At 44.9% G+C, this 12,945-nt stretch overlaps 1 protein-coding gene across 3 annotated transcripts in view; it reads left to right on the forward strand.

Moving 5' to 3' along the window:
• LOC126236080 (sodium-independent sulfate anion transporter-like) overlaps positions 1-12,945 on the forward strand; it is a 192,631-nt gene that overhangs the window by 79,513 nt on the left and 100,173 nt on the right. The window contains exon 1 of one of the 3 annotated variants that reach the window (XM_049945139.1): positions 4,059-4,200. The exons of the other annotated variants lie outside the window; for them this stretch is intronic. Within the exon in view, the coding sequence (XP_049801096.1) occupies positions 4,143-4,200 (58 nt within the window). The 5' untranslated portion in view covers positions 4,059-4,142. Of the gene's footprint in view, positions 1-4,058; positions 4,201-12,945 lie in introns of those variants that run through there. 3 annotated transcript variants of the gene reach the window in all.

Raw genomic sequence — 12,945 nt, forward strand, 5'->3', positions numbered from 1 at the left:
TTAGATTCCGTGCAGAACATGCGTAGAATTCCGGCGTCTGAAATTTTATAGGTGAGTTAAGGGAATGAGTCGCTCAATAAAGGGCTTAATACGAAGAACGTCAGACATATTTGCAGATTGAGGCGGGGGGGGGGGGGGGGCGGCGGCAGCAGCAAGCAAATATCAATACTCACATGTGGCTGATCTTCCGACAACAGAAGATGAAAGGCAGTACAGGTTACGTTTTCCGTCCACGATACACAGTTTGATGGCTTGAGGGATATTGATGTTGATGTACGTGTAAAAGACTGATCAAAAGCCTATTTACACAATGATGGCATCTAATGGCATCAATACAATGTAAACGTATTAATAAAAATGCAAAGTTTAGTAAATATTGTTTCTCGAGTTCAAACTAAGAGAGAAAAGAAACTCGTATGGGGGAAGTCAAGAGAGAAACGGACCATTTGGACGATTGCATCCCATCTGCCGCAATATGTTTTATTTGTATTGTTGTACTATCATACAATATTTGTCTTAGGTACCTTTCAACGCATTATGAGATGCACATGTTGTAAGTAGGCTGTTTAGGTTTTTTTATTGGTAACGCCACCTCTGTATGAAAATCACTGGCTGTGCTGTGTGCAGTCTGTGGCTGCTTTGCATTGTTGTAATACTCGCCATTGTAGTGTAAGGCAGCTGGCTGTGAACAGCGCGTAGCGTTGGGCAGTTGGAGGTGAGCCGCCAGCGGTGGTGGATGTGGGGAGAGAGATGGCGGAGTTTTGAAATTTGTCATGAACTGCTATATACATTATGACTATTGAGGTAAATACATTGGTTGTTCTCTATCAAAATCTTTCATTTGCTAACTATGCCTATCAGTAGTTAGTGCTTTCAGTACTTTGAATCTTATTTAGCTGGCAGTAGTGGCGCTTGCTGTATTGCAGTAGTGGGAGTAACCAAGATTTTTGTGAGGTAAGTGATTTGTGAAAGGTACAGGTTAATGTTAGTCAGGGCTATTCTCTTGTAGAGATTATTGAAAGTCAGATTGCGTTGCGCTAAAAATATTGTGCGTCAGTTTAAGCACAGTCTTGTAAAATTGTTCAAAAGGGGACGTTTCAGTGTTGTATTTGACGACTGTTAACAATTATTGAACTTCAGAGTGGAAGTGTCATATGGTAGTTGCAATAACAGCCTGTTCCACTAGCACCGTTCATAAGGGAGCACACAACTTTTAAATTACGCGTGTTACCAACTAGCATCGCGATAGGCTTATGGATTATGACCGGACGTTTATTGATGTCAGCGTGGCACTACGGAAAATACAGTTCCAAAGAGCTCTCATTGGAACAGTTGTTCGTTGCAGCTGTGAAACTCGGTTCACTGAAAATCGTAGGAAATGATCAATTGATGGTAACAGGCAATGAATGAAACACGCCTTGAAAGCAAGGACACCCAACAGATTTTATGTTTCCAGTAATATAACTGGCGAGGCAGCATCTCGCTTAAGATATTCCACTCGTATTCAGAAGGGCAGGCTTCAAACTTCTGAATAATGTTTTCCGGCTTTCTGTAAATCACTTTTCTTGCGAATTCTGGGCTTAATTAAAACAAGCAAAAACCACATGCTTCCAAAACATGTCGAAATAGCGTTCAGTCTCTAATGACGTCGACGAGAGGTTGAACGCTAATCTTCCATGGTTTCCTTTCTCCCGTTATGATAAGGCACGAACGTGTAGTACATAGTCGTCAAAACAAAACTGACCCTGTATATTTAAACATGCTTGACTTGGCGTTGCTTTTTTGCTGGATTTTCTACAGAAAACATTCACCAAGTGTTAGACAACCTTCAGAAAAGTCTGACAAATCAGCTATGTTTTTTGCTGCGCTGGAAACACAAACATTTTCCGGATCAGTTCTTTTTTTGCCATCTTAGTATTGTTGTTGTTTGTCCTCAAATAACGATATCTCGCGAATAGACTATGTGAAGAAATCAAAGAAACCTCATAGAGAAGCAATAGTAGTTTTCCTGAGAATGATGTGAAAGAATCGGACGTAGCATTTTCAAAGATAACATCCTTGCATTTATCCTACGTGGTTTTGGAAAAAGGTGATAAATCTCAAGCTGATTGCCCAGACGGGGATTGAACCTCCTCTCGTTGCGAATGCAAATTCTGTGTCTTACCTTCAGTCGAATGGAAGAAGTGAGAGCGTAAAAATCAAATAACATTTATAGATCGCAAGTTATATATAGTTTAGTGTTATGATTGGGTTCGGCCTTTTTTTTTTCAGTTTATGCCCTGAACAGTGAGGCTTGTTTGAATACACTACTGGCCATTAAAATTGCTACACCACGAAGATGATTTGCTACAGACGCGAAATTTAACCGACAGGAAGAAGATGCTGTGATACGCAAATGATTAGCTTTTCACAGCTTTCACACAAGGCTGGTGCCGGTGGCGACACCTACAACGAGCTGAAATGAGGAAAGTTTCCAACCGATTTCTCATGCACAAACAGCAGTTGACCGGCGTTGCCTGGTGAAACGTTGTGATGCCTCGTGTAAGGAGGAGAAATGCGTACCATCACGTTTCCGACTTTGATAAAGGTCGGATTGAAGCCTATCGCGATTGCGGTTTATCGTATCGCGACATTGCTGCTCGCGTTGGTCGAGATCCAATGACTGTTAGCAGAATATAGAATCGGTGGGTTCAGGACGGTAATACGGAACTCCGTGCTGGATCCCAACGGCCTCGTATCAATAGCAGTCGAGATGACAGGCATCTTAGCCGCCTGGCTGTAACGGATCGTGCAGCCACGTCTCGATCCCTGAGTCAACAGATAGGGACGTTTGCAAGACAACAACCATCTGCACGAACAGTTCGACGACGTTTGCAGCAGCATGGACTGTCAGCTCGGAGACCATGGCTGCGGTTACCCTTGACGCTGCATCACAGACAGGAGCGCCCGCGATGGTGTACTCAACGACGAACCTGGGTGCACGAATGGCAAAACGTCATTTTTTCGGATGAATCCAGGTTCTGTTTACGGCATCATGATGGTCGCATCCGTGTTTGGCGACATCGCGGTGAAAGCATATTGGAAGCGTGTATTCGTCATCGCCTTACTGGCGTATCACCCGGCGTGATGCCATTGATTACACGTCTCGGTCACCTCTTGTTCGCGTTGACGGCACTTTGAACAGTGGACGTTACATTTCAGATGTGTTACGACCCGTGGCTCTACCCTTCATTCGATCCCTGCGAAACCCTACATTTCAGCAGGATAATGCACGACCGCATGTTGCAGGTCCTGTACGGGCCTTTCTGGATACAGAAAATGTTCGACTGCTGCCCTGGCCAGCACATTCTCCAGATCTCTCACAAATTGAAAACGTCTGGTCAATGGTGGCCGAGCAACTGGCTCGTCACAATACGCCAGTCACTACGCTTGATGAAGTGTGGTATCGTGTTGAAGCTGCATGGGCAGCTGTACCTGTACACGCCATCCAAGCTCTGTTTGACTCAAGGCCCAGGCGTATCAAGGCCGTTATTACGGCTAGAGGTGGTTGTTCTGGGTACTGATTTCTCAGGATCTATGCACCCAAATTGCGTGAAAATGTAATCACATGTCAGTTCTAGTATAATATACTTGTCCAATGAATACCCGTTTATCATCTGCATTTCTTCTTGGTGTAGCAATTCTAATGGCCAGTCGTGTAATATTATAACGGATATAAAAATGCAGTTTTTAGTCGAAAACTGACGTGCTAGTATTTTCGCAAATACGATTACTAGAGGGCAAGCGATTCAAAAGATGGTAGTTTGCCGTTTCATTGCATACTGTTAGCGTGCAGGAATGAAAACAATTGAAGGAGCAGAAGTTACCGCGTCAGCATTAGGCGTAGAATTAACGAAGGCCGGAATGAGCGTGCAGCGTGGTTCGCTAGAAATGCCCGGCAGCTGCCAGTCCGGTGCGCGCCTCGTCAGTCATTTCTTTACGCTGCCCGTCCGCCAATGGTAGGACGGAACGCGGCGGAGCCACACGCAGTAACCCGGCGTCCTCTGCTCGGCTTTCACCGGCGCGGCGTCCTGTTACTCTGACGACACGTTTCGGCGCTTCCCAGTAGTTTGCCATTCTCAAAGCCAGCACCATCACCGGGAATGGGCAGACACGTCTTCCGTGCCGTACAGACGTTCGATTACGCCGAGGAAGCGATAGGTAAGTGCAACATATTTTTCAGCGCATCACGAACCGGCACTGTTCTGATAAATTTAATTAACACTAACCTGCTCGAAGCGCCGCATAACCTCAACTGTGAACATGTTACGTAATAGTATGTTAGCACGACTCTTCCTATGCAGTTGGGCAACGGAAGTACACCTACAATTTACTCCTAAAGTGCATTACACAAACTTTGAGACTGCACTGATGTTATAGATATCAGACAATGATATAGCGATGTAGTTTTCGTAGAAAAGCTCATAAAGATACGAACTTCTCTATTCACGCTGCAAATTTTTTTTGCCGTGGTTGCCTGTCACAACTTGAAGACGTTTTCTGAGAGGTACAAATGCTAAACGGTGTAGTCCAGATATGAAACATTTTTTGCGTGCATTCGCCTTGTCCGTGTTCAAAGTAAGTTTTATTGGATTTCGCATTTTCTCTCCGCGTTGATTTTTATTTCCTTGATCCTTCCATCTATTTCCGCGCCTCTTGTCTAATCTCTAACATGTACTGAAGATAAGCGAGCTACATTTTTAACTCGGACACAACTCCGTATTTTTGGCAAGATGAAAATAAATAGGCTAAATATAGCAGCGTAATGGTTGTAGTATTGCATTGTAGAAGCCTGTATTAAGGGTACACGATGGTAGAAAACAAATCCAATTTTCCGTCACGATACGTACTCTCTCGCAAGAGAAACTCAGACTCTTAACAGCTGTACCCTCAGACTGGACATAAAGACGCACTCTGAACTTGATTTGTGTCTACTATCATCGTGGCACATCAGCAAGTCAGTGGAAATCTGCTGTTAAACACAGATGTTAGGGTTTCGTAAATCATATTTTTTTTATATACACTCACTCCACACTTCAGCGAAAATTCGATGGAACCCACAAATCTAAACTAAAAATACACAAGCTTTAAGCTTGCTTCTCAAGAAACGAGTCTATTTTGTCAATTATTATGCAAATTTCCTCGGTTTTCAAACGGGAATGCAACCAATGTAACGTCGACTGAACGCACGTCAAACACAAAAGCCATACTTTCGTGTGAGAGGTTGTGGTAAGAAAACGAAACGTCTGGCGTCAACTTTTGTCAGGTGCTATATTTTGAAATATCCACTTTGACTAACAGATTTGAAAACTGGTGACCCTTTTATCACTTTAAATGAATATGACTGGCTGTATTCAGTCAGGACTGTACTTCCCTTCATGCAGCCGGCTTGGAATTTCGTATTCTCGCGGCTTCTCTTCATTACGTTATGTAACGCTCGCTGGTGGTCAGTGACGGTAAGATTGTTTTACGACCGCCAAGGTAGCACGAAGCTGCCTCTGTACCAAAATTCCGTTACGCTGCCTTATCTGTGTTACGTGAAACATAGTATTAGCCCCAGTACGCTCAAAAGACGTTGATTTAACAATAAAAGGCTCATCGGCACTTCGGTGGGTATGGCAGCTGTGATACACAGGTGTTACTGCAGCGCTGCATCTAATGACGTTAGAATTTTGTGTCCTAGAGCTGGGCTCCGCTTCTGTGTTTACACAGCTGTTGGTGCAGCTTTGCTATCAACAACAGTCATACGACATAACTGCTTTTTATCATTTAAACATGGAAGGTCTAATAAAATACACTCTACTACAAAAAACGACCACTACGAAGGAATTATCCGAACGGGGTGGAAATTGGTAGATATGATTAACATATATGGACAAACAAATGATTACAATTTCAGGAAAATTGTATGATTTATTGAAGAGAGAGAGAGTCACAAACTGAAAAAGTCAATAGCGCGTTGGTTCATCTTTAGTCCTTATGCTGTCAGCTGTTCGCCTTGGCACTGGTTGACACTTGTTGGATGTCCTCATCAGAGATTTCGTGCCCAATTCTGTCCAATTGGCGTGTTAGGTCGTCGAAATTCCAAGGTGATTGGAGGGCCCTGCTCGTAATTCTCCAATGTTCTCAACTGGGGTGAGATCCGGCGTCCTTGGTGACCAAGACAGGTTTCGGCAGTCGCGAACACAAGCGGTAGAAACTCTCGCCATGTGCGGGCAGGCATTATCTTGCTGAAATGTAACCCCAGGATATCTTGCTGTGAAGGGCAACAAAACGGATCGTGGAATGTCGACGACGTACCGCTGTGCTGTAAAGGTGCCACGGATGATAACCAAACCGTCCCGCTATGAAAATAAATAGCACCCCAGACCAGCATGGCCAGCGACTCCCGGGTTGGTGTCCCTCTGCTGTGCGGGGCACCTCTAGACTCGTTTTCGCTGGTCATCTGGGCTCATTCGAAGCGGGACTCACCACTGAAGACAGTTCTACTTCAGTCCATGAGATTCCAGGCCGAAGACGCGTCTGGAGACGCCACGAACATCCAGCAGCTCTGTCAATCAATGCCAAGTCGACTAACTGCATGCACAAAGGTCAGAGGTGGACCAACGCGCTGCTGAGTTGCTCAAGTTGTGAAGCTCTTTCCCATGAATAAATCTTGACGTTGTAATGATTTGTTTATCTGTGTATATACATCACATTTACCCATTTCCGTGGCGTGTCCTGTTTCCTTCTGTTTTTTTTTTTTTTTTTTTTTTTTTTTTTTGTATGTTTTCGATGTTATGAAAGATCGTGGGCTACAAATATACTGTACATATCCAATAATTTTATTACGAACATTTAGTAACAACATAGCATGTATATTCTGTCACAAACAGTATCAGCTCTTGTTAGAATGAAATGTGATACTTATTGTTACTATACACATGACAGATGTTCCTGAACTGAGTACTCTGAAATAAGGAACTAAAGATCCAAAATAACGGATCGGTAAATAAGACAATCTGAGGTATCGAAGGATAGTCAATCGGCTAATAAAGGCAATTCTGGAGGCTAAAAAAATTGTAGAGCTAAGCCAAGGTTTGGCTATAGTACGGGGATTCAAACAGATGTAGGCTGCGCTGTTATACAGAGATGAAGAGGCATACTAAATAGCTGCAGCAAACTAGTCTTTGCATTGAAGACGACGGCGACGACAACAATAACAACAATGAGGCAGGCAGCTAGAACGTTACCAGCGGTTCGCTTTCATCTCTACTTATAATTCAGTGCCGACAGCTTCCTACCTGAAATAAAAGCACCAGGAAGGAGTAACGATGCAGCACCTCTCTCTCGCGGGGAAGCACTTTCTTCTTCGTACGAACAATCCCATTTGGGCAGGTGGCACGTTTCCCAGACGCTGGCGTAAGGCTAGTTTCACATCCATACCTAAGCCCGGTAAGGACAAACACCTTTCTCCTAGCTACCGCCCAATTTCCATCATCAGCTTTCTTTGCAAAGTATGGAACGTATGGTTCATGGCCAGCTGGTATGATTGTTAGAGTTCAGCAATATACTAACCACTGCGCAATGTAGATTTCGTGCGCGCCGTCCTGCAGTTGACCGTCTCGTCACCTTGTCAACCCATGTCATGAACGGTTTTGCGCTGAAAGACCATATTGTCGTCGTGTTTTCTAATTTGGAGAAAGCCTACAACACCTGCTATAGGACTGCTATCCTCCGTACTCTATACATGGTGGGCTTCCGAGGCCATCTGACCCACTTCCTTCAGAAATTTTTAAAAGACAGAGTTTTCAAGGTACGTGTGTGTTCGGCCTCGACGGACACCCCTCCAGGAGAACGGGTTTGCCTCAAGGCTCCCTCCTGAACGTCGTCCTCTTTGCTACAGCCGTTAACTCTACTACGGACTGTCGCTCGCCAGGCATCTTCGGCTCCCTTTTCGTCGACGACTGTGAGATCTATAGCACCGAGCGAGGTGGCGCAATGGCTAACACACTGGACACGCATTCGGGAGGACGACCGTTCAATCCCGCGTCCGGCCATCCTGATTTAGGTTTTCAGTAATTTCCCTAAATCGCTCCAGGCAAATGCCGGGACAGTTCCTTTGAAAGGGCACGGGCGACTTCCTTCCCCGTCCGTCTCTAATGAGATGAGACCGATGACCTCGCAGTTTGGTCTCCTACCCCAAACAACCCAGCTTCGTAATCTATTGCAGTTATCCACGGACTTGTCTCCTGGATCGCCATCGTCAGCGATGTCTCGATCGTCTGTAGTGTTGGAGCACCGACAATGTGTCCTAAGCGGTTCTTCCTGCGGAACGAATCGGGCTACTCTTGTCCGTTTATACTGATCCCTTGTCCGTTTATACTGATCCCTTGTCCGTGTGAAACTAGACTATGGGTGCTTCGTTTATTCATCTGTACGCCCGTCTCTTACGCCGCCTTAACACAATCCACCGTCGTAGAATATGTTTGGCCACTGGCGCCTTTTACACGAGCCCAGGTCGGGGCTAACGATTGTGGTTCGCGTGCGGTCCCTTCTCTCCGAATTGGAGTCCTTCCCTTTACCACCTCTACCTGCGGTCCGTTCACGTACGCCGACTCCGTTAACCCCGCCGCTCTCCGCTGTCGCTTCCTCTCGATTCGTGACTTGTTCCGGGGCTCTGACGTGGTTTACACCTACGGCTTGATGGCTGATGGTCACGTAGGCTTTGCGTAGGTTCATGGAGGACATATTGAACAGCACTCCTTGCCAGATGGCTGCAGTGTTTTCACTGCAGAGCTGGCGGCCATAGCTACAGTTTAGAACCGCGCGACCGCTACGGTCGCAGGTTCAAATCCTGCCTCGGGCATGGATCTGTGTGACGTCCTTAGGTTAGTTAGGTTTAAGTAGTTGCAAGTTCTAGGGGACTGATGACGTCAGCAGTTAAGTCCCATAGTGCTCAGAGCCATTTGAACCATTTGGCGGCCATATCTCGTGCTCCTGAGCACATCCGCTCACGCCCTGGCGCGTCATTTCTCCTGTGTACTGAGTCACTGAGCAGTCTACAAGCTGTCAGCCAGTGCTGCTCTCGCCATCCTGATACCGTCCATCCAGGAGTCCATCTATGCCCTGGAACGGTCCCGTCGTTCAGTGGTGTTTATGTGGACCCCAGGACACATCGGAATCCCAGGCAACGAACTAGCCAACAGGCTGGCCAAACAGGCGACGCGGAAACCGTTTCTGGAGATGGGCCGCAGGGTTTTCAGGCTTTGGGAGACGGACTGACATAACAGTACGCACAACAAGTTGCGTGTCATTAAGGAGACGACGAGTGTGTGGAAGTCTTCCATGCGGTCCTCTCACAGGGAATCAGTTGTCCTCTGCCGGCTTCGCATTGACGATACATGGCTAACGCATGGTTACCTACTCCGACGCGAGGACCTACGTCTGTGCACCGTGGCCCCCAAATGACAGTCGTCCACCTCTTGCTGGACTGCACACTTTTAGCTGCTCTTCGGCGGACTTTTAACTTTCCCAGCTCCCTACCTTCGGTGTTGGGCGACGAGGCCTCAGCAGCAGCTTTAGTTTTACATTTTATCAGTGAGAGTGGGTTTTATACTTCTATCTAGGTTTTAGCTTATGTCATTTGTCCCACTGTGTCCTCCACCGTAGTGCTTTTATGGTGGAAGTTTTAATGTGTTGCAGAGTTGCTGGCCTTTCCTTTTTATTCTCGTGGTCGGCCAGCCACTGTAATCTGCTTTCTTGGTTTACTCTGTTCTGTTTCTAGCGTCTCTCTGTTGTTTTCTTGTCCTCTTTTGTTCCTTTTAGTGTTTGTTGCCTTTCCTTCGTTCTTGTGGTTTTTCCTTTCTTTCCATTTTGTGTTATATGTCTCGTCAGTTTTATTCTTACACTTGTGGCATTGTTTTATTAGGAACAATGGACCGATGACCTCGTAGTTTGGCCCCTTCCCCCCTCTTTTAAACCAACCAACCAACCAAATTCAGTGATAATAGGGGGTGCGGCCAACAGATGCCAGGGCGGGATGGAGGACGAGGTACTAGCTCATGTCTGATTACACTCGGAGGGTAATGGTCTAAGAAAGGTTGGCAGCAACTGATTGAGGATGTAGCAGTTGTGCTGGATGACAGCTGAGAATTTACAGTAGAGCAGACATGATCAAAGTAGCCTTCGGGTTGATAATCCAAACTAATGTTTCTCTTGCTGGAAAGATTCCTTGTCATTCACTCTAAATGCGCTGCGAATTAATTCGCTTCGAGAGATGAGAGTTTGTGATGTATCTAACGTTTCGCTGTAGTTCAAATGACCATTTTTACTGATTTGTAACAAAATACTCTTTCCTTAATTTCAGCGGAACAATAGTGGGCTGAAATGCTGAATGCGGAAACAGCGATGAACGTTGTCAAGGTGGCCCAGACACATCTAGTACGTTGCTGTCATTAGCAGAAAACTGCACGAAACGAGAACCGGAAACTCGTTGACTGTGACAACTTGCATCCGCCAACAGACCCTGATACTTAACGGCGCGAGTCGGCTCGTTCAGGGCACTCATTTGGGACAGGATCCTGCTGTCCTGCAATAGTTCTGTTGTATACCACACTTGAAATGCTGTTTAAAGGTGGAAGCAATAGATAGGAACGGAAATCCATAGTTCAGCAAATCCACAATTTTACTGTTAAAAAAAAATAGTTAAAACTCTTTGTATTAGTTTGGTGCGTAAGTTCCTTGCATTTTTGTTTTACATGTTGGTATTCCGGTTGCTATGGGTTTATTGATCGATTGTCATTTTTTATTTGTAGTTCAATGTTGCTCTTTGAGTTTACATATTGTCTTTTGGAGATAGTGAGAGGAGCTGTGGACGCTAGAAACTGGACTGCCAAGGGGGACAATAATGGACATATCTTCTGGCTCTGAGCACTATGGGACGTAACATCTATGGTCATCAGTCCCCTAGAACTTACAACTACTTAAACCTAACTAACCTAAGGACATCACACAACACCCAGTCAGCACGAGGCAGAGAAAATCCCTGACCCCGCCGGGGAACATATCTTCTGCTTGATTTCAATAGAGAGGTGGCAACAGCGAAGACAAACATTTACGCCGTGTTTGGGGATAATGCCTTTGGACAGAGCACGGCAATAAAATGATTTTCTGGTTTTGAGGAAGATTGTTTTGATATTCGTGACTCCCCACGTTCAGGAAGACCTTTGAGGTTGAATGAAGATCGTTTAACCGTATTGGTGTATTCGAGAACTGGCATATGTGATCAACCGTAGACATTCCATCATCGTGTGACATTAACATGCACTGGGGAAGGTTCAATAATCGGTTGTATGGGTACCGCATGCTCTAAGCAAAATCACAAAAATCAACAGGTAGCCGCTTGGACGTAGACAGGATTTTTTCGAAGAGGAAGAGGGGGTCCGATTCGTTTAAGAGGGCCTTAAAATGGCTCATATTTTTCCATTTATTCTGAAAACTAATGTATATACATATGTAACCCCGAATCCACAATTAAATATTTATTTGGCAATATCATGACTTCACTCTATTGCCAAAAAAACTGAAATACTATCTTCAGTGCTAATGAACCCCTCTACAACGTACAGCATACGCTGTCTTTTATATGACTTTTTTTACAAATATATTAGAGTTGGGACGGTTGGGCTCATTGTTCCAAGGATATTATGAATAAGATACTTCATAGGAGAACATCGCTCTTGTAGTAAAACTTGCAGATATGATATATCGCCATTTCGCAAGTTAACCATCTTTATGCACAAATACAGAGCACAAAATGGCGATCGGTGCCACCTTCCACTTCAAATATCGCTGAACTATGCATATTGTCGAAATCTTGCGCAAAGCAAAGGAATGATTATAATATCAGAAAAATTGGATGATTTGTTCCAGAGAAAGAGCTTCACAAATTGAGAAAGTCAATACCATACCACGTTGGCCCACCTCTGGCCCTTAAGTAAACACTTATTCGACTTGGCATTGATTGATAGAGTTTTTGGATGTCCTGAGAGATAGCATGCCAAATTCCGTGCAACTACTACGTTATATCGTCGAAATCTCGAGGCAAGGTCGAGTTTAGTAAGCACGAAGACAAGCAGTAGAAACTCTCGCTGCGTGTGTGGACGGGCATTATCTTGCTGAAATGTAAGCTCAGGACGGCTTGCCGTGAAGGGCAACAAAACAAAGCGCAGAATATAGTCGACGTACCGACGTGCTTTTACGGTGCCGCGGATGACAACCAAAAACAATGGCACGCCAACCATTACTCCCGGTTGTCGTGCCGTGTGGTGGATGACGGTCAGGCTGCATCCCACCGTGTCTGAGGCATCTTCAGACACTAAAAAAAAAAAGTCACAGGTCATAGGGGCACAATTCGATGCGGGACTTACCACTGAAGGCAGTACCATTCCAGTCAAGGAGAAAAAAAAATGGTTCAAATGGCTCTGAGCACTATGGGACTTAACATCTATGGTCATCAGTCCCCTAGAACTTAGAACTACTTAAACCTAACTAACCTAAGGACATCACACAACACCCAGTCATCACGCCAGTCAAGGAGATTCCTGGCCAAAGACGTGTCTGCAGAAGCCCCGGACATCGGTGGAACAACGTGTTATTGATTTGCTGAAATTGAGAAGTTCTTTCTCTCGAATGAATTATCTATTCTTTTTCTGGAATGTTAGTCATTTCTTTGTCTGTACACGTACATCGCATCTAACAATTTCCGTGCCATTTGGATAATTTTTCGTGGTGTGTCGTTTCTTTTGTTTTATTGTGTATTCTAATGTTGCGCAACGAAATGATAGTATTATTTCCTTACACTGTATTTTTCATACAAAATCAGAGTATTCACTGAAGATAAGATACGCCTATCAACTAAACAAT

Source organism: Schistocerca nitens, chromosome 2, assembly GCF_023898315.1.
Source record: "Schistocerca nitens isolate TAMUIC-IGC-003100 chromosome 2, iqSchNite1.1, whole genome shotgun sequence".
NCBI classification, from domain to species: domain Eukaryota; kingdom Metazoa; phylum Arthropoda; class Insecta; order Orthoptera; family Acrididae; genus Schistocerca; species Schistocerca nitens.